Source organism: Pelodiscus sinensis, chromosome 2, assembly GCF_052426305.1.
Source record: "Pelodiscus sinensis isolate ZL-2025 chromosome 2, ASM5242630v1, whole genome shotgun sequence".
Classification (NCBI taxonomy): Eukaryota; Metazoa; Chordata; order Testudines; family Trionychidae; genus Pelodiscus; species Pelodiscus sinensis.
Genome location: NC_143053.1, coordinates 107,731,657 through 107,757,249, shown reverse-complemented (window position 1 = coordinate 107,757,249; position 25,593 = coordinate 107,731,657). Strand labels below are relative to the sequence as shown.

The 25,593-nt window shown below is 42.0% G+C and overlaps 1 protein-coding gene across 9 annotated transcripts in view; it reads right to left on the bottom strand.

The window, feature by feature from the left end:
* The window catches only part of KIF13A (kinesin family member 13A), a 194,156-nt gene that overhangs the window by 42,865 nt on the left and 125,698 nt on the right, over positions 1-25,593 (bottom strand). For 6 of the 9 annotated variants that reach the window (XM_089776364.1, XM_089776367.1, XM_089776366.1 and 3 more), the window contains 12 exons: positions 17,593-17,803; positions 11,543-11,705; positions 9,933-10,073; positions 8,260-8,409; positions 7,489-7,653; positions 6,077-6,250; positions 5,391-5,542; positions 5,123-5,255; positions 4,879-5,025; positions 4,005-4,046; positions 2,195-2,294; positions 1,697-1,823 (listed from right to left, as the gene is read on the bottom strand). In XM_089776364.1, coding sequence (XP_089632490.1) covers positions 1,697-1,823; positions 2,195-2,294; positions 4,005-4,046; positions 4,879-5,025; positions 5,123-5,255; positions 5,391-5,542; positions 6,077-6,250; positions 7,489-7,653; positions 8,260-8,409; positions 9,933-10,073; positions 11,543-11,705; positions 17,593-17,803 — 1,705 coding nt within the window. The remainder of the gene's footprint in view (positions 1-1,696; positions 1,824-2,194; positions 2,295-4,004; positions 4,047-4,878; positions 5,026-5,122; positions 5,256-5,390; positions 5,543-6,076; positions 6,251-7,488; positions 7,654-8,259; positions 8,410-9,932; positions 10,074-11,542; positions 11,706-17,592; positions 17,804-25,593) is intronic. The other 3 variants (XM_089776365.1, XM_089776368.1, XM_075921174.2) reach the window with 1 other exon arrangement.

Here is a 25,593-nt window from a genome sequence, read left to right as displayed (position 1 = left end):
ACATTTTAAAAAGGCCAAATGGAATTTTATAAAGTTTTCTATAATTTATTTTTGAGTCAACAAAACATATAATGAAATATTTCAATCTACGGGTAATTTTCAGAATTATAATCACCTGAAAACAAGTGCTTACATTTAACATGACTGCTCAAATTGTAATGTATAGGGTTAGCTAGTCAACTTTTACTTTAGATTCTGACTATACTGTGCATTCTGTAAGTTAGCTCAATTAAATTTTGCCAAACAGCTCTTTGCTCTTGGAGGAGGAAGTTCAGATGCAGCTCCTTTTATATTCAATTGTTGCTTTAAAGCAACAATTAGGAAATATACAGGCAGTCCCCGGGGTTACGTACAAGATAGGGACTGTAGGTTTGTTCTTAAGTATGTAAGTCGGAACTGGCGTCCAGATTCAGCCGCTGCTGAAACTGACCGCCAGTTCTGACTTACATACAGAATCAACTTAAGAACCCCAGGCGTCCCCAAGTCAGCTGCTGCTGAAACTGATCAGCAGCTGATTCCAGGAAGCCCGGGGCAGAGCAACTCTGCCTCGGGCTTCCTGTAGTCAGCGCTGGTCAGTTTCAGCAGAAGCTGACTTGGGGACGCCTGGGGCAGAGCAGCTGGGGTGCTGCTGGGTTGCTCCAGTAGCGCCGCTCCTTGGTGCTACTGGACCAACCCAGCAGCACCCCATCTGCTCTGCCCCAGGCGTCCTGATTCAGCCGCTGCTGAAACTGACCAGCAGCGGCTGAATCAGGACCTGGGGCAGAGCAGCGGGGTGCTGCCGGGTTGGTCCAGTAGTGCCCAGAGCGGCGCTGCAGGACCAATCGGCAGTGCCCCAGCTGCTCTGCCTCAGGGTCCAAAACAAAAGCCTGGTCTGCTGGGAGGGGAGGCACACTAGCTGCACCCCCCGCCCCCCAGCAGACCAGGGACACGGGGAGCAGAGCCGCAGCGGCAGCGGGGTGCCGCGCCTCTGAGGCTTTGCTCTGGCAAAGCCTCAGAGGCGTGGGACCCCGCCGCAGCTGCAGCTTCAGTCCCGGTGCCTGTGGTCTGCTGGGGACGGTCCCCAGCAGACCACAGGCACCCAGACTGAAGCCGCAGCCGCGGGGGGTCCTGCGCCTCTGACAAAGCCTCAGAGGCACGGGGAACCGCCGCTGCTGCCGCTTCAGTCCCGGTGCCTGTGGTCTGCTGGGGACGGTCCCCAGCAGACCACAGGCACCCGGACTGAAGCGGCAGCAGCGGCGGCCCCCCGCGCTTCTGAGGCTTTGCTCTGGCAAAGCCTCAGAAGCGCGGGAACCCGCCCGGTGCCCCTGGTCTGCTGGAGACGGTCTCCAGCAGACCAGGGGCACCGGAGCAGCTTACGAACGGGGCTCTCTCGCCCCGCAGCTCGCAGGTAGCAATCCGCCACCTCGACCTCCGGGGCGAGAAAGCCCCGTTCGTAAGTGCGGATCCGACATAAGTCGGATCCGCGTAAGTCGGGGACTGCCTGTACTGAGGAATAGTTACGATACTATAGACTCAGACTGATTCACTACTATTCTTCCAGCTTACATAAATTAACGCTAGTGTAACACTGCAATAAAAAGTGTGATGGATCAGACCCTCAAATTTCAACACTTAATTTGCTCTGCATGCATACAAAAAAAAAAAAAAAAAAATCTAATGTTGAGGTTTTGTCACCCTGAACTCTATTTACACATACCAATTTGCAGGAGCACCTGGGATGCCACTGTCTGATGCTGGGACAAGCACTGCATTCCTCTCTTCTGTTAGTCCCATCCACTGTTCTAGCAGCCGTGCTTCACGTTCTATTTCATCCTCCGTTTTCTCTACAGTGAGACACAATATATTGGATGTATTATATTTAAATGGCACTTGTAAGTCATAATTCCCTATAATAAACTAATAGTTTATCACTAGGTTATAAATCACACTAAGCAGACTTGTAATACTAAAATCTGAACTACTGTATAAACTTCAACTTTTTCTGGTAAAGTTCCTCTACAAGTTAATGTGACTTAAAAAAAAAAAAAGAGTTATTATTAAGTTTCTAAACATATTAAGCACTGTCCACAAGACATACTGAAGACAAATTTGTCCTCAAAAGCACAGAATTCTAAGTTTCACTTCAAGAGAAACTCTGTCTGTTTTGAAAGGGGGACAAAGCTCAAAGAGAATTTGAGCTTCCAGTAATACAAACCTTGCTTATTGCTGATTTTTTTAATCTGTTCATCTAAGTACTCCCTACGTTTTATTAGCGCATCAGACCACCTCTCTCGCACACAGTTTAAATCTTCTTCCTAAACGTGGGAGAGAAAATATTTTCCTGAACAGGCAATATTGAACTTCACAGAAGACATGTAACTCTATGTGATAATTTGTGAACAGAAATGCTGCTGTACAATTTTGTATGATTAATATGCAGGAAGCTTTCATGTTTATCATGCACATTGATTAAGCAGTACACCATCTAGGAATTAAAGGTCACTATACTTCAAGTTTTAAATTACAAGAGGAAAAACATGAGAAGTTGACACTACACTAGCTGCTGTATAATTTTTGTGGTAGTAACATTTCTAAGATATTCATGTACAAAATTTATAATTTACAAGTATTAAGACCAGGCAAGTGGCATCCAAACTCTTTAATAGCAGTGAGAAGGGGAAAATTAGGTATTATTCATTGGCCAGGTGTTTTCCTGAGAATTGCTGACAGGTCAGTATAGCCTTAAATCTGCATAAAATTCTATTATTAGCCGCTATCAGTGCAATGAAAAATTCCCCATGCAAACAACGTCTATCATGCATTCATGCTTTATGACATCACAGGAAAATTTGTTCCATTCTTCTCTGTGATTCAAGTTGTCGAGAAGCGCACAAACAGCCTCATAGGTAGTTAGTACCTAAACTGACATTTTGAAGAATCCTGCAGAACATACTACGCTGTGCTGAGGGATGTCACCTACTGAGTAATTGAATAATCGTGTAACCACATCAAATATGAGCAGTTACACAATTATTCAATAGTCCTTGGAGGTAAGGCCAGCACACTCCAGTCCCCCGTCTGGGGAACCCCCTGCCACTCCATGCTACTGCCTCTGTATGAGGCACAGGTGTGAGGTAGCAAGGTGGGAGCTGGTCTGTGACAGAAACTGGCTTAAAAGAAAGCAGAGGTGCTTGTAGTCTTTAGGATTTACCAATAAGACAAGACTTATCGATTAATCGTGTAGTTGACTACACGTTGACATTCCTAATGTCATCACCTATGCCTGAACAGGTTTTTCTTCTTCCAACAGTCAAAATCAAATAGAAGTCTTTACAACTAGTAAGATACCAAGAATATACTTTCCATTTTTAGCACTTTGTTCTTATTATTTTGATTATATATATGTTTAGCTTTCCAAATTTTAACATCACTAAACCTATTCTGAATACAAAACGTAGACTAACATTTTAATTTTTTAGGTAAGTGAAAACTAAACTTCAACAGCCTAAAAAAACCAACATTTCTCATTCAGATATTTAGTTTCACAGCATATACTCCCCTCTAACTCATCCTCTCTATTCACATTTCAAAACAGCAATATATTTTCTACGGTCATTGAAGTTTGCTTTTAAAGGAACAACCTATGGTATAAATTCTGGATAGTAAATATTCAAGAAGATTGCATGTTTACATCATGAGGCATATTAGACACTATACTTGTATTCTAATATTAAAGTTGCTAAGCTTTATTTATCTTTTTAAAGTAACAGAAAGTTAGAAGATCCAATTACTGGAAATACTATAGAAAGAAGAAGTGAAGTATAAAGATTATAAAGATAATTATAATATATACTGAAATGGAAATGGTTTTATAGCCCAGGCAGTCTTTTTAATGCAAATAATTTATTTTTAAAGTTGCCTGTGCTTGCTCCAATCCTCTTATCCACTTTAAAGTTGCTGGCTATTAGCATTAGCTGTGCCCCATGCCACAGGATAGACAGCAGCAGCAGCAGCAGCAGCAATACCTGATAACTATCCATATCACCATCATCATCAACATCATCTCTCTGGTAGGAGAAAATAAATTTTGTAAAACACAAAGAACATGCATTTTTCTTGACAAAACAACACACTAAAGACACATATTAATAAAACCCTAAACAGTTTTATCACACACAAACAAGTACAAAGACAAGGAATTTACAAAACTGAATCACCAGAGTCATATATTTAGTGGATTTTATCAGCCTTGTTTGATTGGTTGGTTACTAAATAAAAGTACTAGTCTTAAATTCATTACTTGATCTTAATATCTCACCTGTGATACGTATTATTAGTGTAGAGTATTTCTTTTTCAAATGTAATTTGCTTCTTATATATAACGCACAAGCTTTTAAACAGTCAAGATGCTGTCAAATTTCTAAAGAGAACAGGTAACACTAGGCAATAGGCAGGGATTAAGGAATCAGATCAATATTATTATGGCAGAGGTAGAAACCCCTGTAAATGGATTGTACAAAATATCAACAAGCCATCAGATACAACATTATGACTGAGAACTTCTACTATATAAACAAATAAACAGGGAAGGGGAAGTTAGGAGGCTTGATAGTAAAATGAAATTTACATTTAACTGGGTATTTCTGTTCTCAATGACATTAGTAGGTGTTCTGCCACTGACTTCCACAGGAACAAACTCGGGCCCATAAGTACATATCACATACATATATACCTGGCACCTGCTAAAGACAGCAGAAGTAACAGAATATTATGTATGGATGTGATTATATTAAAATACTTGGACCTCCTTTTTGATTTTATAATTTGAAATATTTTAAGGAAGTTCTCAGATAGCAAAACAAATAATAACTAACTGAGCACATTAACCAGTTGCCCTACCTGGTAGCTGTCCAAGCCCCTTTGTAGTTTGGTCGACCTGGCAGTCACACAGCCTACAGACACAGAAAGAATGGCTTCCACCATGAGGGGAAGTGTTCCTGAATGCTGTACAGGCTTCACTGTTACCAGAATTCTTCGAGAATGACCCTGAACAAGTGAGACCAGAAGAACCAGAGAGAAATTCAGAACAAAATTTTAAGAATACTCTTAAGCAGGCTAAGAAGACAGGAATAGGACTCAGTACCTGCCTAAGTTGGAAAATCCCCCCAGTGTTTACATCCTTTGCCTGATGGAGTTCAACTGCTGTGTATTCCCCCATCTCATTTAGTTCTTGTATGGAAATCCACATTTCTATTCTGCGAGTTACTTCACTCCACCTACAGAGAGAGACCCAGACAAACAACTTTCATAACTCAGATCAGAAAGAGTACAAAGTTGCTCTAATTCTACAAGCATCTTGACCTAATCTCTTTGGAAATCTGATGGAAGTATTCCTTGTAGTTTATTCATACCTGTCTCTCAGTGTTCTAGTTTTAGCATGAAGAGAATCAACCTCCCAAATCGAGCTGCCATTGCCAGTACACCTATGACCCCACACCTCAATAGCAAGAGCTCCTTCTGAAATGAACTCCAGAAATTCCTCTGTGACATTTACCACATAGTCCTGGAAACAGAAAAGAGGAACTGTATTACATTAGTAAGTCAAATCTCCTCATTTCATCTGCAATTGGGGCAGAGCATACGTAGTCTCTGCTTGCATGACTGAGGTAACATAAGTTGGATGAGAAGCCTTACATTCACAAGCAGGGCCAGGATGGCAGAGAAGACTAGAGACAAATCTCAGGATTCCACCCAGGTGTGTCTAACATTTTAACATTATGAACATTTTCACCACACTCTAAATTATCTTATGATTATGCTCTTTAAGTTATTGATATCATTAAAACATTTAATTAATAAATAGCAGAAGTCTCAGAAGTGTTGGTGTTTCCTTCGACGTTTAAAGGCAACTGTTTTAAGCAGACCAATAATTTATAACAAACTACCCCCAAAATGCAGTTTCCTAGGGATTATGATACAGGACACTTAGTTGCATTTTCTCCACAAAAGTTTACATGCTATTTAGGATCATGCTCTGAAAAGTTCATCTCAAAACATATTACCCTCCTGCTATGCTGTTTTAAAATAGAATCATTACCTTGCAGTGACAGAAAATCACTCTAAATTGAGGTTCCTTGCTTTGAGGTGATGGCACATCTGGATTGACCATTGGTGCTGCTACCGTTGACTCACACTGATCCCAGAATGCATATTGACAGAAGACAAAGTTAGACAAATTCAGTGGCAGTCCAGTTGCTTCTTTTATTTTCACCTGGGTGAGATAAAATAGACACTCAAAGTAATGTGGTTATTTCCTTTTATAGATTGTTTAAAAAATTCAAGCAATAAGTGACAATTAACATTTAGGACCAAATTTTCAGAGACCTCAAACCACTCTAAAAACATACATCTATTCTTGAAGCCTGCAGTTTTACATATGCAAAAACTCAGGTGTATTTGCATGCACAGTATTTAAGTATTTAACTTGCAGATCTATATGCATGTTTTTGATCAAGTAAAATGCTAAGATCCCAAAACTGAACATGTAAGTTTACATTTTAAAGCTACAGATACACATTTAATAAAGGGATTGTACTGATGGCAACTGAGACTGAAATATTCTCTAACCATAGAGCATAAACAGATGTGAAAACTTCTCATATGTACACTGAAATGCAAGGATCACCCCTTCTGTGACAGCCAAGAGAAGTGTCTCTTGGGATGTCAATATATAGAGCCTGGACTGTGGCCACAAGAAACTGAACTGAAACTACTTTATCATAATCATTCAATGGTACAGTGAGCCCTCGCTACTTCGCGGTTCGACCATCGTGGATTCACGACTTCGCGGACTTTTTTCTGTACATTAAAGGGTGGTTTGTTAACAGTACTACCGTATATTCCGGCGTACAAGACGACCTCTGATGTTAAAAACCATCCCCCAAAAATCGGGGGTCGTCTTGTACGCCGGGTATACATCCCAGGCGCGCCTGGGATGCCCCACCGCCGGAGCCCCTCCGCGGCTTTGAAAGCCTCGGGGGAAGCCGGCGGGGGGGGGGCATCCCAGGCGCGCCTGGGCTGCTCCCCCGCCGGAGCCCCTCCGCGGCTTTCAAAGCCTCGGGGGAAGCCGGGGGGGGGGGCATCCCAGGCGCGCCTGGGCTGCTCCCCCGCCGGAGCCCCTCCGCGGCTTTCAAAGCCTCGGGGGAAGCCGGCGGGGGGGCATCCCAGGCACGCCTGGGCTGCTCCCCCGCCGGAGCCCCTCCGCGGCTTTCAAAGCCTACTTCGCGGATTTTCAGCTATCGCGGTCGGGTTTGGAACCTATCTACCGCGATAAACGAGGGTTCACTGTAATCACTTTTGAACTACACATACTACACAGGGCGAGAAAATATAATGTATTTCTATTAATAACATCCTAAACAACCAAGTCCTTCATAATTTAATATTTATATTGGATTATAACAATATATGTGTTTGTAAATTTTCAACAACAGATTGTCTCCTACTTACCCTACAGGTGAGCTTTTTTGCTCTGTGAATAATTTCTCCATTACTGTCCATGATTTCCAGGCTTCCGCTCTCACTGGAGTTCTCAGAAGAGTCATCCCCTTCTGCTACACATTCTGGAACAACACCAGTAACTCGCATCACTTCAACATGCAGTCGTCCTGCAACCTGAAGCACAAATACTAAGTGCTTATGCTTTAGGAACACAAGAACATTATATAAAATATCCAACTTCCAAGGGGAGAGAAAGGGAGCAGGAAACAAGCAATGCAATTCAAATGTCACTGTACCTTAAACATGGAATAGAAGAGGAATAATACCACAGAGAAAAATAAAAAGGAGAGAATATGGATGAAATGAATGCATGGTACATTTGTGCCACTATTTAACTTTTCACTTCACATGCAATGGTAAAAGCACATAGGGTCATTACTGCAGTGGATCTGTAGTTGAACTTTAGTTGAGGTTAAAGAAAACAGGGAATAATGCCGAGAGGCCTTAATCTCTAACCTAATTCCTACTTGTCTGCCATATTGCCATCACAAAATGTAGTTCATGTTTTTAGTCAAACAAATTTTCTTAGTCATAATACGAACAGTTTTCCCCCCAATGGTATATTTAAAGGTACAAAAAAAATTATAAAAAAAAATCAGCATTTAGGTTAATCAAAATTCTATACGTAAAATGGATTACAAACCCAGGACTAATTTCCCTCTCTCTCTTCACTTGCAATACATTATACTTTACCAATACATTAAGACTATTTAGCCTCACCTCCCCCTGCTGGCTGATGATGGGCACCGCATACTGAAGTTTAACATCATAGAAAAGGCACTCCAAAAAGACATTTGCTACTCCAATTAAGATATGGTTCTCTTGTGCTTCATAGAAAGGGTCACCTTTTTTACCAATGAGCTTCCTTATCTGTTTTGTTTTTTTTAAAAAAAGGGTACATGAATTACTTTTTAAAAATTGTAAACTTAGTGGAATCATAAAAACATGCACAAATCAAAACTGAATATACACATTCTTTATTCTGTGACCTTAACACTTGGTCACACCATTCCACTGACATTTCTCTCTAAGTCATTATATCACATCTAAATTTAGATCTGAAGCTCATCACAATATTAAAATAAGATCTTTGTGATGGGGATCATGTAATGCCTTTAGTTTCACTCATACAAATAATAATATATGTCCCATATTTTGTAAAATTCAAACCATGTTTTATGTGTGCAACTCTAGAAACTTCATTGAGTTGCACTTCTTGATATTCCATCTGAAACTAGTTTTCAAAAAGAAAGAACCAAATACTTTTCCTAATACCCAGCTAGATATATTGGCAGTGTGCTGGGAAACACTGCAAGGAACAGAGGAGGACTCAAGAAATAACCTCCCCCACAGGCCTGGAGCTGATCCCTTAATGCTACATGGCTGAAATAATTTCCACTGTTTTAAAAATACAAACACCCAATGCATAGCAACAGATCATCTGGCTTTGCCTCAAAGTATTTTGCTAGGAATTCCCATGGAAGTATATACTTCTCTGTGGATGCATGAGCACTTTGCATTCTGCTCCTCCTTTTCGTCTGCCTCTTCCCATACCTCTCCAAATACAAACATTTGAACACAGTAGTACTGTTACAGCATATCGAGCACTAGATACTTCCAGGAAAGATGATTCATTCCCAACAGAACAGACTTGTATGACCAAGAGATGCACTTTTAATACTCAGGGATGCACTTATTAGCACTCCTGTGCTCATTGAAATCAATGTTCCAATGACTTCAATGTGTGCAGGATCAGACTCACAATACAAACAAGATCTGGAAGACTGATTCTTATTGTCCTATGCAAAGAGGCAATAATGCACACAGAAACCACATGACAGCTCAAACTGTTGTGACAATAATGCTCCATGTAAACTGCAGGATAATTTGTGTTCCCCATATCATGGCATGCTTGTTACTGCAGTCCTACCGAGCAATTTAAAGACACATTCTTGAACAACTAAACCCTATTTCATTCTCTTATAAAGTAAAATGATGCAAGGACTAATATCATTACATTTAGGCATGATATTTTGATTCTCAGCAAATACCTACTCTGCTGAGGGTTTTGAAGTTAACAGGTACAAAAAATGTACAATAGAAAATTCTGCTCTTGAATACTTGCGCTAATTCCACTGGTGTCATGTTAATTGCAATTACGTCAACAAGGGAGTAAAGTGCGTATATGAGAGCAGAATGAGGGTTTTTTTTATTCTGCACTGTAATGTACATTCTGCATTTCAGCATTGTTCACAAATCCATCAACAACTCATGCAGAAAATTCCTCTTCAAAAGTACAGAGTTTGTGCATGCTAGTTTATGTATATATATTTACACTGTTTGTACTGAACCGTAAAGACAACTATATGGACATTTTAAAAATGTTTAAATACCTCAGGAACTTTCTCTTTCCATTCTTGATATAGGTCTCTCATGTCAATCAATTTGTTCTCCAGTTTCTCAATAGTCCACACCTGAGTACCTTTTCCTTTTCTTCTTACTTGAATAGCTGGCTCACTTACTATTGCCCCCCTCTGAGTCAGAGAAGAATAATTATTGACTGCTCAAAAATTCATAGTGAAATATTTTAACCCCCCACTCAAATTATATTATCAAAGAGTACTAAAATATAAAGTACATGGCTCTCTCTTGTATTCCCAACACCCCATCTCTGCATTCCAACTCAGCATGTGCTGCTCTGAAGATCCAGTGGTTATTTCCCTTTGTCTCTCTCAAATAACTTATATTTTACAAAGGAATGTTAAATGAGAATAATCTCACACAAATCGAAATGATAGTAGATAGTTATATCCTAACTGACAGTAATAGATTTTACTATACATCTCATATGTCAATAAGCCTCTGAAAAGAATTAACAGGTTATTTTAAGTTCTGTAAAAACAATATAAAACAGGCTTGAAAAAAAGGTTTTGTAAATCTTCCCACTTGAGTTTAAAAAAACAAAGAACTCTGTTTAGGTTGCACAGCAAGCACCATTAGCTCCCATGATGTGAATGCATGTATGGAAAGATATTTGTAAAACAAAGTTATCGGAGTGATAATGTTGCTCTCATTTTAAAAATTATTTGCTCTCCACATATTTGGCAGGAAACATCCACATTCCACCTACTATAAACTTTAACGAATAGGATTTAGACTTAGATATACTATCTTCTATTTAAAATCGAAATGTGCTCACTGTAATTGAGACTGCCAAGGCAGCATGAAAGAAAAGGAAGACAGTACTCCTTTATAGGTCCCAACTGCATCTGAGTTATCATGGACCTAGCAGAGTCAAGCTGAGGGGACCATGAAGTGGCTAGAGCTGGCAGAGTCACTGACTCACCACATAGACAGGAGGAATAGGTTCATGCACTGCAGAAAGATCTCTGACTCAAATCACCCATCGGTGGTATACATGCTACCTCCCACAATCTTGTAGTAGGACCAGGTTTTTATGAGCCTGTGGGCTTGCACTAGTTGTGGGGTGTTTTTTTGGGGGAGGTGGGAAGGGAGAGAAGGTTTGGGATAGTTTTCTCCTCATCCCCAGGTTTGTTGAGGCGCAGTGGATTTTTTACCTTCCCACAATAGGTAAGGTAGGGAAGGATGCTAGGTGAAGATGTTAAAACTCAGTAGCTAGCAAGTGCCCAGTGTAGGTACAGAGGGAAAGCAGTTCACTAAAACAGAAGCTGAAGTAGATTTAGGAGGAGGAATCCCCTTAAAAAAACTGAACAAGGGGAGCCTAATCTGTATTAGATGGGAGACAATTCACTCCCCATTTTCCAGTCCTCCTTAACTCTCACTGAAGATGAGTGTGTTAGGGTCCCAAACAACAGGCTACCTGGGACTGGACTGGGAAAGATGAGGGCTGACAGCAGAACTCCCAGATAAATGGAAATTATTAACGAAAGAATGATGTCCTGCACTGTACAGCTGCATCTTGTCTTTCTTCCTGAATGACCAGGACAATAAAATAGTTCCATCTTTCTTAGCTTTTTTTTACCTTTCTGTTGGCACTGAGGTTTGCAGCAGGGATCTGAAGTGTCACCTGATAATCAGTTAGCTTGTTCATTTCTTCCGCTAAGAAGTTTGCTTCTCTCACCAGTGTATTTGCTTTTACTATTTGCTCTCGAAGTTTAGCCAGGCTCTGCCGGAACAATTCATCCCTGTAGAGGTATCATGAAAAATAGAAGACCACGATCAAAAAGGTTAACTGCATCTTTTTTTAATGAAACAAACTGTGGAAGAAATGCTGTATTAACAATAAGTGTGTCTTCTACATAATTTTTTGAGAAAAATCTTAGCAAATTTGAGAGAGTTTTTGTGTCTGTCGAAGAACTCCTAAACTGTAAGAGCTAGGACCAGCAAATTTGGTATACAGATTCCTCTTATCATAACTTAAAGCAAGGTAAGGGATCATTTGTGCCAGGAGAATAGGATGTGTCTGGAATGGGATTGCTTCTCATAAAAATTACACAGAAAAGAGAATCACTACGCAGGTGAAAAGGGCTGGCTGGGGGTGTCCCCGAATCCGGGACTGCCCCAACCCCAAGCCTCCCCCACCTCAGATGCCCTTTTGGGATAATAAAGCTCCCTTTTCCCCCAGATTTGTATAGGAACATTGCTGTCTGTTCCCCCTTGTCAGGGAGCGAGGGGGAAGTGCACAGTTTGCTGCATTCCTCACACTGGCTGTGATCACAAGGGGCAGACAAACCTGGACTTGCCCCAGCCAGGGGACTAGCACCCCACCCCCAGTTGTGCCCGCTGGAGTTGCAGCAGCCATGTAGATGGGATTCTCACCTGGTCCAAAGCTGCTGTGATGAGACAGAGCTGGGATAGTCCTCTCTCCCTGGGTACCCTGAACACAGAGCCCCTTCTTTCCAAACCCACCCCAGAACAATGATTTAAATGAAGCATGTACATTTTTTTTTATTAAAAAAAAAAATTAGGGACCCGAGCAATGCCAGGTAAATCTTCTGGTATGAAATAAACAAAGCTATGGAGGAAAATCTAGAGCAATAACACCCAAAATTTCCCAACTAGAAGTCTCATTGGTACCAGAGGAACTGCTATATTCACTAGGCTGCTCCTAATTGTGAAGCAATGACATGCACTGTATGTGTCTTTCTGGAGGTGTGGCTCACATCGACAACCAGCCCAAACTTGTGATGTTTCATCTATATACAAACTAAATGCTGACATCTATACAACTTCTTCATTTACACCTCATTAAAAAGTTGTGGCTAGCTGGGTGGCCTTGCTATTCTGTAGCAATCCTTGCTATTCTGTGCTAGCCATCTCTAATATAACACAGCCCGTGTTTTTCATATCAAATACATCTTATTATTTAAAAAAATTGCACAAATTAAAAACTGAAGTATTATGTGCAGGTTAACACCTGTTGCATGAATTCTAAAAAAGTTCCCAGACCAGTTTGTACAAATCTAATCTGAAAACTGGTGGCAACAACCTGCAGACGGTACAGATTGGACCTCCCTTTTAGAGCTGTCGTATGACTTAAATAAGTACAGACCATACCGTATTATTGGTATGCCTGTAGTCTCTAGCAGGAACTGCTTGAGTGGCTACACTTTTCTTTGAGAGGCATTCCAGACAGTAGTACTGGGCTCTCTCTCATGCAAGGTAACACTAAGTTATGTGCATTTTGAACAGAACGGGATAAGACCATTGGTAGGATTAGCAAGAATGTCTGCTTTGTTGTGTCTTTAGTATTCTAAAGTATCCAGCTTAGTGATTATTTCCTATCTAGCTAAGGCACTGGTGGGCAGCCTGTGGCCTGTGCGTGGCCCATCGTGGTTCTATGTATGACCTGTAAGACATTTTGTATACTGTTCCTACTCACAGGGCTGCCAGATTCCACTCGTTTTCATTCTTATAGGTTTTTTCTACCAGTATTATTAAACTGAGGTACATGTAAAGCAAGAAATCATGAAGTGAGGTGTATGCTGATTGCATACCCCAGTCAATATGAGAGCTGTGCGCTCCCACTGCATCCAATCAAAGTGCTCCTACAGTTCAATTGACACCCCGCAAATTCTTGGTATGCAAGCACAGATAGCAAAACTACCCTATTCCAGGATCAGAGGGGTAGCCATGTTAGTCTGAATCTGCAGATCAGCTGCTAGAAGTGGGCCTCATCCTCCTTGATTGGATCCACTTCGTCATCTTCAGCCTGATCCTGGCCTGCATATTTATACCTGCCTCTGGAAATTTCCACTACATGCATCTGACGAAGTGGGTCTTTGCCCACGAAAGCTTATGCTCCTACACTTCCGTTAGTCTATAAGGTGCCCCAGGACTCCTCGCCCCTATTCCAGGAGACCATCATGATTACAACAATCTTGAAGCCCACTGAGATGAAGGAGGGCCACCCATGTAGTCCACTCACTAGCCTAGGTTACCCATCACTGGACTAAGGTCTGCAATTCAAGTGGGGCTTTCTTATATGCCAGATACGCAGGCAGCAACTGTGTCCAAGACTGCTTCCTTTTGGCTATCACAACTGTCACTTGCTTTAAGGCAAAGAGGGAAACTCCTTTCCTTATCCCTCTTACTACTGAAGAAAACAACAAATGGTCTGGTAGCACTTTATAGACTAATGAAACATGTAGATGGTATCATGAGCTTTCGTGGGCACAGCCCACTTCTTCAGATGACAGGAGTTATGAGTTGGGGATATGATATTACTACTGTTATCCAAGCCATCAGCTATTTGAGATTAGATGACAATAATACATTCTACCAAGAGATGCATTGTGGGATCTGTGGAAGCTGAAGCTAGAGCAGCTAATTATTCACTAAGCCCATGGTGTCCAACACACTAGCCACTAGCAACATGTGGCTATTAGGCCACTTAAGTGCGGCTATTTGACTTCAACAATGTGGCTATTTGGCCGGTTGAGAGTGGCTAGTTCGCTTCAGAACTGGTTGGACACCATGGCACTAAGCAATACTGTGTGCTGAGAGCACATGACATGAGTGCTCTGTCATACAGCTTGCCTCCACATGGTTTTGATATATAGATGCTCTCAATGTAGGAGCAGCTATATAAAATACACACTCTTTTCTGCCTGTGCGATGCTTCCACATGCGAGATCAGCAGAGGTACTCAAGCTAACAGGTTCCTAATTTAAAAAGTGATAGAGGGGGACAACAAGACACTTTCCAGTACAAGTCCTTGGCTCCCTTTCTTGGTCCAAATAGAGGTTGAATTTAACAACTTTCTGAGAATGTTATAAAGACAATCTCTTTTCCTCAGGCTTTTGGGGAAAGGATGGGTGATGAACATAGCATAGCTACATGGGGCTGTTACCTGAGTCAGGTATGAATAAGTGGGAGTTTTCATTATTTTTTGTGTATTTTAATTCTGGTTTTCTTGTGTGGTTGTGTAAATGCACTTCGGGCTCCACAAACAGAACCACCAGAACACAGAACACCACGGAAACTGAAGGGAACAAAGTAAGTTTTAGGTGGAATTTTTGTATTTTTATTACACAAAGGATATATGCCAAGTTCCATTTTGATACAAACCAAAGCAAATATCCATCTAGAAATGAGTCTTGAAGGCATTGGTTTTAAAACAAACAGCAGCTAACCCTTAACTATAGTGGCACCTGAAAGGTCAGATTGATTGAAAGTCCAGTCACTATGGTCTGCTAGACATGACCCTTCAAACTAAACAGCTGGTATAGTGTCCTAGAATATGAAGTATATTTCCATACTTTCCCTCATGGTGGTTAGTAGAGACACTCTTCCCCCTCAAAATGCTACCCAGTCTTTACTGCCTAGCACTAAACATTCCCCTCTGACATCTCTTGGTTTTTTTTCTTTTCAGTACATGGATCATTTCTCCCTACTCCTTCAGAAGCCTTCTTTAAAGCTGAAAAAATTAAGTTAAAAAAATATTCTGCAAGACTGGAAGTGTTCACTATTTCTTCAGGATACTTTTTACTCATTAAAATAATTTGATAAGACTTAAAAATATTATCAGACGCATGGCAGCCATGGATAGAGGTGGCGTTCTTATATTGCTAGGCTAGAGACCTCAGTCATGAGGGTGGGATACTCACCAGTGAAATCCAGAGACTACGTTCTTGTCTGAAGGTCCATTCCTCCCTAGCTCCCCTAAGAGTTTCTGTACAGAAGGTGAGTGCTGGCATGCCCACCCCATTTCTTGTTTGGGAGATACATCTTTCCATATCAGCCTGAAGATAGAGGATATCATCATCCATTCTAGTTTTCTGTCAATTCTCCTGCTCCAGTCCATTTTATGAGGGGAAAAGGAGGGTGGGGAGAATTGTCTCTACTATTATATCCCTCACTCTCACCTGTCTTGTGAGTGGCCTTTCCTTGTGAGTGATTCCAGTTCTTACCTATGCTGCTGTTCACAGCCTTTCCCAACAGAGGTCCTGAACCAATAATGGGATTTTTGAGAACTTAACTGCTGCTCACAAAGCAGTTGTAAAAAGCAGCAATGAATCCAACCAGAGGCCTATTCATTTCAATATTCTATTTGGCAAAACTGCAAGAAGCTATAAAAGTACTTGAGGTCTGCATACTCCAGAAGACGGGACTGCATCATTTGCTCTCTGGTCACATTAGTATGGTTCTGTTTACATCTCTAAGATTTAGACACAATTTGTATTTAAAACTCAAATACTACAGTTTTCCCCTACTTGCCTGTGAAATCATTTTAGTCATCACTAGTGAATAAACAAGCAGATTTTTTTCAAGCCCAATTTGGCAGAATTTGTAAATGCTGAAAGCAAAGCTTGCACAAAAACTAACACATACGCATGGTTTTACAGATCTTGATTCTATTTTCTGTTTTCTACATTCTGGGTCTGAATGAGTCAGGACAATTTTGGCTTACTCTGTTTAGACTTTTGTTTTACATTGACTTTTCATGGAGAACATGGAAATATACCAAGACAGAAAGCATTCAAAATCACTATGTATAAAAAAGAGAGATGAGTGAACAATGAAGTCTTTGTTGTACAATGCAAATAAACATTCATAGAAAACAGAGTTGGAAAAAAACGAATCCTCCAGTTAGTCACTCTTTCTGTTGGATGAATCATAGAACCAAGAACAGAACATTACTTTGTTTACAACAAAATGCTGCTGCTGCTCCTATCTTATTCTGCTCCCTCTGCTAACCATATAATTACCCTCTCTGAGTCCAACAGCTTCCTCTTACCTTCTACATCAAGAACAAGCTTCTGCCATCTTTAATATACATGCCTACCCCTCCTAAGCTCAGTTCATTTCCTTCTACTCCTTTCTCTTCTTAAGCTCTTCTTCCAGACGTCCTTCCCAAAAGTCACTTGTGAATTTTTCACCCATGTTTTCTTCGCATTTTTCCATCACTTATAATTGGAACTCCCATGTTTCCCTTGCACACTGAAACCTGGCTCTAGCCAAAATCATTCCGTCATTCTCAAAATGCACATTTTGTGAGAGGCCCTTCAAGTGTTCTAAAAGCAGGTTTACTTTTAAAAATAAAATATGCACAACCTTTAATTTTTTTTACATGCCCTATGTTTCTGAATGTTGTCTGTTACTTGTGGGGCATGAATTGTGTTTTCACAGTGCTGGGTACAGTGATAGCACAGTAATATTTGACAAAGCTTGATCTTATATATTCCTTTAGCTTCCCTTCTCCAAGTAATCTGTTAGCAACACATGCAGGGAGTGTTAAAACTGTATCAATTTAACACATGCATAGCATCTATGAAGAGTTCATGGGGAGAAAAAAAAATCACATATCACAGAGTGAAATTCTGCTCTCAAAAGTGCATGAGAAATACCAAATCAAATGACGAGGAAGCCCCACGTTGCAGTAGAGGTCAGGATCTAGCTCTAAGTGAAATAAAAATGGGATTTTACTAGGTTGAAGAAAGGTCTGATACTGCAGTTTAACAATGAGCCAAAATGTTGTTTCCAGAAAGAGGGATCACCTTGTCCTTCTATCCCACAGCCCTCTCCTTCGTATTTCTCATTCATTTTGGTTCTTATCTCCAATATTCTCACCTCTCTTCTGTCCAGAGGTTTACTTTTTGCTGGGCAGTCTGAGCTGTATATGAAAGCCTATCGCTGCCATGCTGATGCTGCCTTTCTGGGGAAAGCTTCTGCCGGAGCTGCTCAAGCTCACGCTCATACATCATCCTTTGCTCCTCAAGAGCACTCTGCTTCTCTTCCAAGTACTGCTTCTCTAACATCTGCACCACATTTTGGACTGGATCTAGAAAAGGAAGAAATGAAAGAAAGCAACACTTGAATTCAATTCCTGTCATGATAATTACATTTCAGTAGCATTCAAAAATTGATAGGTACTTTCCAAAAGCAAAGAAAAATGCAGCCATTGCCCCTAAGAACTTATAATGCAAAAGTCAAAATAAATGTACACAAGAGAAGGGATACAGCATATAGAGAAAATGGAAAGACCTACATTTTTAGTTCCATTTTTATATTTTAAATTATATTATGGGCTCCCAGCTGGGGGGAGATGGGATGATAGAGAGGGGATTCAATTTGTAAGAACATGGACATAGGACAAGGAAGGAAGGAAGTAAAAGGAAAACTTCACTTTCTCTGTATTAGCAGGTGAGGATGTGATGCAAGGCCGTGTGCTGTAACTGCCCATCTTGATCCAGTGAACACAACGTAAAAGTTATATAGTTCACGTTAACACAGTCACAAGCACACTTGTGCATGGTGCAGTTCACACCCCTGTAGGCCAAACCATGGGGGTGTGCAGACAAGCCCTTAGATGCCAGTGGTCCTCCTCTGATCCAAAAATCAAGTCCTGTTAGAGTCAATACATAATACTGGTGTTGCATGGGCAGATATATCAATATTAGAGGTGCCATGTTAAACAGAGGCTCTGTAGAGCAGTACACACTAAGAACCAGGAGTTCTTCATAAAACTCAATTTTTCATAGATCAGAACATTAGTGGAGACTGCCTGTGAGCTGCTATAATAGTGTGATTGTGTTTATCTGCATCATTTTTAGCATCATTACAAGTATTAATTTAAAATACATATCTTCTCAACATACCTTTGGAAAAACTGAAAACAACTGCAAGTTACTATTTTAATCCTATCACTGTGGCAGGAAAAATATAACTCATGCTTTGCACACAGATTTACAGGGATACCAACATTATAGCCATTATGAAATACAAAGTAAAAACTTGCAAATATAAATATTTAACATTTCACATGATATTAAATGATATGCTACATGTTTTAAATTGCCCAAAATAGTAGCCTCTTTCCTAAGTAGCCACAATTTGTATTGGCATTAGAATGGAGAGTTATTTTTAAATTCCAGATATATTTTGAAGCAAAAATTATTTTTGCTTGAATGGAGTTTTGATAGAAGCATACAAACTGAATTACTTCTTTGCCTGTCTATAATACTCATAATAAATACTTGTATAATGCAAATGGACTTAACTTCAAATATGCAAGTTTTAAAACATCATCTCTTAACTATTCTGAAACCATAATTATACAGAAGAATGAGAAATTAAACATTACACAGAAAATAAAGGACAAGCCTGGCAGAAATGAAAAGATGTTACTGTGTTTGGATGTAAAGGAAATAATACTAAAGATGAATCAAGAGAAGGGTTTGCTAAATTACTCAAAGACTATTATTTAACTGATGCCAGAAAGTGATTTACCCATGATCGAATAAAAGATCTCTCCAGACATCTGCTACTATATATCACAATTAACATTTGTTACATGAATCAAATCATAGGGTAAAGAATATTCTTTGTAACATTCGGAAACTCAACAGTTTTCTAATTTCAAGTAACATTTCCAATATCTTCAGAAATCAGATTAAATAGCAGATGAGCATTTATATATTTCAACACAAGCAGTTATAATTTGCTAACCACTAAAATTAAGATTCTACTGCACTAGTTTTGTAACTAATTTTGTGAAAACTAATGCAATAAATGGTCCAATTTATAGCTGCATAACTACAGAAGAAATGCAAGTTATAAATGGTAAAATTGTCCCCAGTTCAGACAGCCCACATAAGGCACTCACCAGGACTTGCATATTTCATGTAATCCAATTTAGAATCTTGCATGAAATCTTTGCAATAGGAAGGATTGCTTTTATTAGCAGTAAACTGGATCTTAAAGGCCCCAATTCTGCAAACATTAATACACCTCAAGATTTCCATAGGCATGAATGAGACTGCTCACATATACATAAGTTATTTGTGTGCAATAGCATCTGAGAGATTAGAACTTGAATATTTACATAAAAGACTATACTTTTCGGATGCGGCATTGGTGCCTCAGTTTGATTCTAAAAACAAAAACCCAAACTCTCCAAACCCTTACCTTCTTGTAACTGTTGTTCTTCAAGATGTGTTGTAATGTTCATTCCAAATGAAAGTGTTTTTGTGCTCATGTGCACATCAGCCAGAAGATTTCCCCCTAACAGCTGTCTGTCTGGGCATCCCCTGGAATTGTGACTCCATGGAGAGCAATACAGCACCCTGCCGAGTCCCACACCTCTTCAATACTTTCTTGCAGGTTGCTCCAACAGAAGAGTAAGAGGGAGGATTTTGGAATAGGCATGAACACTACATTTCAAAGAACAGTTACAAGAAGGTAAGTAACCCTTTTTTCTTTGAATGTTTGCTCATGTGCAGTCCAAACCAGATGACTCCCAAGCCAAGATTCAGGAGGTACGGTTGAAACCTTGGAATGACTGCTCTTCCAAAGGCTGCATCATCCCTGGATTTCTGGGTGACTGCATAATGGGCTGCAAGAGTATGGATAGAGGACCATATCGCAGCTTTGCAAATTTCTTGAGTGGGAATAGGAGCCAGTAAAGTCACTAATGATGCATATGCGCCGGTAGAGTGTGCTGAAAGTGGTGGCAGAGGTAGGCCCACTAGGTTATAACACTCTTTAATGCAGGCTACTATCCACAATGAAATGCGCTGGGATGACACGGGTTGACCTTTCATTCTTTTGGCCGCCACTATGAATAATTAAGAGGACTACCTAAAGGGTTTAATTCTGTTAATATACAAAGCTAGCACTCTATGCATGTCCAGAGAGTGCAGTTTTTGCTTACAGTGATTTGCATGAGGTTTAGGTAAAACACTGGGAGGAAAAATGTCCTGTTTTATGTGGAATGGGGAGCCCACTTTTGGTAGGAATGCCAGATGAGGTCAGAAGTGTACCTTGTCCTTATAAAAAAAAACAGCATTGGGGGTTCTGAGGTGAGAGCTCTAAGCTCAGATACCCTTCAGGCAAAAGTTAATAGCTATGAAGAATGCTACCTGGAGACAGGAAAAGCAGTGAACAAGTGGTGAGTGGTTAAAATGGAGGACCCATAAGTTTGGGCAGAACTAAGTTAAGGTCCCAGGGAGGAACCGGTTTTCAAACTTGAAGATAAAATGTGTCTAGACCCTTTAAATTTGTCTAGGCAGCTAAAGTGAGATCATGAATAGTGAGGAACCTTGAGACTCCAGATGAAAAGCTGATATGGCAGCTAAATGCACTTTGATAGAAGGGATTGACAGCTCCTGTTATTTAAGATGGCAAAGACAATCCAAAATGAAGGGCATGGGAGCATGCATCAGAGAGAAATTATGTTGACTCGACCAGACTGAAAATTTCTTCTAATTATGCAGCATAGGTAAACCTAGTGGAGGGGTTTCCTGTGGCCCAGGAGGATGTCTAACCTGTTCTGAACAGGACAGTGCCAGGGGATGTAATGATGGAGTTTCCATGTAGTGAGGTAGAGGGACATGAGGTTCAGGTGGAGTAGAATGCCATGGTCCTGTGTGAAGGTCCATGAATATTAGAAGGAAAGATCAGAGCCTCCAATAGAGCAGTATACCAATGCTGATGAGTCCAAACCAGGGCTATGGTCCTCCCTGATTTTTAGCAGTATTCTGTGAATCAGTGGAATGGATGGGAAGGAGTACAGGAGCTGGTGTCCCCAGTGACGGAGAAAAACATCCCCACAGGAGCCAGGACATAAGAGATTCTGGAATAAACAGAACTGGCAACACTTTCTGTTGTGATGCACTGCGAAGAGGTCTATCTGAGTAAGTCCCCACTTCTGGAAAATTGAATAAATCATTTCTGGATTAAGGGAGGATTCGTGAGGTTGAAAGGAGCAGCTGAGATTGTCTGCTACGGCAGACTTGAGACTTGCAGCCAAGCACCCCTTCTCATGGCGATGACAGTGGCCATGACCTTTGTAGCTGCATTTGCCACATCTAAAGCAGCCTGCCTTCCTTCCTCTAGGGTTGCTGAAAATTTGGCACGGGAGTCTTAGGTGAGTAGCTCCATACATTTTGGTAGGGTACTGCAGGTATTTAACCTCCATTTTCTAACCAGCCCTTAATGGTTAGCAATACAGAGTTGAAGACAGCCATCCTGCCCCACCGTACAATAGACCTTCCTGCCACATAGGTTCAAGCATTTTGCTTCCCTGTTCTTTGGGGAGGGGCATTACTAGTCGTTGGCTGCATTCACCAGTAAGGAATCTGGGGGAGGATGAAAACAGAGATGCTCATATTCTCTCAATGGAACAAAATAACACCTCTCATTACACTTGGGATTAGGAGACAAGGAGGCTGGGATATGCCATAATGACTTAGTGATGTCCAAAATGCACCTAATGAAAGTCAAGGCAATGTGGCCAGAAGTAGAGGAAGACAGGATGTCTACTACTGGTCAACATCCTCTACCACCTCCTGTACTTGTATGTTGAGACACTGGGCCACCCTTCTAAGAAGCTGTTGAAGGGCTTTTTAGTCCTCTAAAGCTGGGGCTGGAGTTGAACCCTTGAGTGCTGCATCAGAAGAGGAGGTAGTGGTGGTGGTACCCCAGTGGCTGGAGCTCATGTTGTATAGTGCCTGTTGAGATAGGCAATTGAATTCTCGCTCTAGCACACACTAACAGCACTGAAGATGATGCTGGTGGTGCTGATAGCAGCAGCAGTGCTGTGGCTGATATCGGTGTCTGCACCGGTAGTGGATTCATAGCCGGTATCAGTGCTGGTGTCGCTGATAGTACCAAGGTCAGCGCGGAAGACACGAGGCAGTGTCAGTGCTGAAATTGGACCCAACGTCAAAACTATCTGTGGCACTGCACCTGGCAACAGTGTCAAGGCTGAGGCAATTATGTGCATCGCAGGGGTTGAAGACATCACCCCACGCACTGTTGTGAGGCTGATGGAGCCTGTGGCAAGACAAAGGTGACCAACACTACCAAAAATACCTCTGTGTACTGGCCTTGGCTCTGACCCTGGCTTTGATGTAAAGCCCAAGGAATCCAAAAGGACCATTGGGTAGGGGGTTGCCATGGAGTGGACCACGGTGCCATGTATCAGTGCTGATCCCAGATGGTGACTGATCTGCTGGTGCTCTGATGAGATCTGCCAGATTCAGATAGACACCCTGGAGTCAGTACAGGAAGACCAAGGAGGAGCTGAAATTTAAGGCACTGAGTCCCAGTGTGAAGATTCACTTTTCAGAGCCTGGTGCCGTGTCAGTGATTGATGTGTCAGTGAGGACAAGTGTCAAGCCATCATCACTGGCTTGTCTCTCAATAGTATCGTTGGTGGAGCTTGTGTAAGAGAGGAGAAGAGGTCTGTACTATACATCATGTCCTGGCCGCTTGCAAGGCACAACAACTTCTTTTGGAGATTCTAGAAATCTAGCTAGGGATTTGGTATTCAGATTCTAGGCTCTTTCCCCTAATTCAGGTGCCGGTGCAAATACCTGGTGGCCCGACCCGGGTCGCACTCCTGGCATATTCTTCGATTTAGACTTGGATGTGGGAGATCTTCCTCTGTCTGGCCTCATTTCTTCTATGGCACCAGTGACTGTGAACGGTGCTGCCAATGCAAGTGTAACCTTGAGTGGGCCAGACATCACTGCCCTTCTCTAGTGTCTAAAGAAACCCCCACTTCCACTGCAGTACTGGAGACCCAGAGTTTAGTATGTTAGGAATTTCAGCAAGGTATGCCCAGTATTAGCCTCCCTACATTCAAGTTCCAAAATAAACTAACATAATGAATTTAAATTAAATAACTTTATAAAATTTTATGAAAAAACAAATATTCTAATTCTTACAACAGAACACAACTATTTTACAATCCACAAATAATATCTATAGTTACACTAAACATAAGTAAAGAGAAAACTAGAAGTGAACTGTGAACAGTTCAGTCCACACAAACATAGTACGAAAAGGCTGAGAGGTTCCAAGAGTTTAGATTTAATTCACCAAAGTCTCAGTTTGTGCCTCTGATATCAACCTTGAGAGTCTGTGGTCTGAAGGTTTTCAAATCACAAAATGGTCTGATGACCCTCTCTCAAACACTTCAAGCAGGAAGTGTGGGAGTCACTTCTGAGCATATGTTTGCTTCAGGAGTCACTGGTTTTGAAGCTGGAGACCCAGACATGTCCTGGTGCTGAGGCATACAGGAGGAAAAAAACCTCTCCCCACTAAAAATTAACTATCCAAAAAAACTACAGCTTTAATGATAAGCTATTTAACTATGAACTACCAACTATTTAACTATTAACTAAATAAGTAAATGGAATGATAAAGAAGCTGCTTCTCTTGCAAGCAACAGTACCGGGGAGTTCCAGCTAAAAGTCACTTGCAGAAAGAAGGAAAGGAAGGGAGAGGGAGTCGGCAGGGTGCTATAGTGTATGCCGTGGAGGAATGACTCCAGGAGGCACCCAAACCAACTCTATGGCTAGCTGTGAGGGGAAAAATCTTCTGGCTAAGGTACATGAACTGGATTTTAACTATGTTTTGGTAAAGTTACCCTATAACAGTGTTTCCCAATTGGTGCTCCGGGGAACCCTGGGGTTCCGCGGAGCAAAACGAGGGGTTCCGCGAGGAGCTGGAGCTTCCCCGCCCCCTCTGAAAGAGAGAGAGAGAGAGAGACGGCTAGCCAGCAGAGGCATTGGTGGCGAGTTGTGTGGGCTCGTGGAGCCCATGCTCCAGCAATATCTGGAGCTGGAGCGGGTCCTGACCCCCTTCACTCCCTCCCGTGTGCACGCGCGTCCTCCCACCCGGCGTCTCTCCCCTGTCCCCGTCCCTGGACCTGTCCCTGCCGTATGCAATCTTCCCTGAGCTCCCCCTCGCTGGCTCCTGCTGCCCTGCGCAGCATGCTCAGACCAGTGGGTGGGGAGACGCCCGGACGTGACGTAACGTCACGGCCCGGGATTTTAAATTTGCTGGGCGCTGTGATGCGCCGCATGGCTGAGTTGCGGGTTCAGAGTGCAGGGACAGAGCACAGACTCCGGCCCCACAAAGTGGAAAGCAGAAGGTACGGGAGAGGGGGAGGGAGAGGGGCTTGTGCAGAGGGAAAGGGGAAGGGCTGGGAGAGAAAGGTGCTTGTGCGGAGGGGAAGGGGAAGGCACCAAAGGGACAGGGGTGGAATAGTCACAAATGGCAGGGGGCCAAGCGCAGACAATGAGGAAAAGGGCAGGAGGAGAGGTGTTAGTGGGAGGGGGGACAGGGTGGTGCTGGGAGGGGAGAAGATAAGGGCATTGGGGGCTAGAGGGGTGAGGGGAGGTGCTGGGAGAAGGCTTGACAGAAGGGGTGGACATGAGGAAGGCTGGGATGGAGCAAGGCATGTGTGAAGGCACAGGGGCATGAGAGGAATGGGGGCAGAGGGTGGTGAGGGGTGGGCATCAGGGAAAAATGGAGCAAAGGGGGCGGGGGAACTGAGGGAAGGGGGAGGCACCAGGAGGGTGCAGGGGTAAGAGAAGGTGCAGGTGCCAGGGGATTCTGGGGGTGAAGCAGAAGGGCAGACACCTGCCCAGTGGAGGGACCACCATCAGAGGAGAGACGCAGGGCAGGTTTGTAGAGGGAGGTGTTAGAAGAGGGGATGAGGAGGGGTAGCTCACATGATCAGAGTGGAGCTACTGGAGGAGTGGGCACAGGGAGAAGAGAAGGGCTGGTGGAGGGGGGCAGGTTGCAGGAGGGCTGAGGACAGTGAGAAGAGCAGGAGTC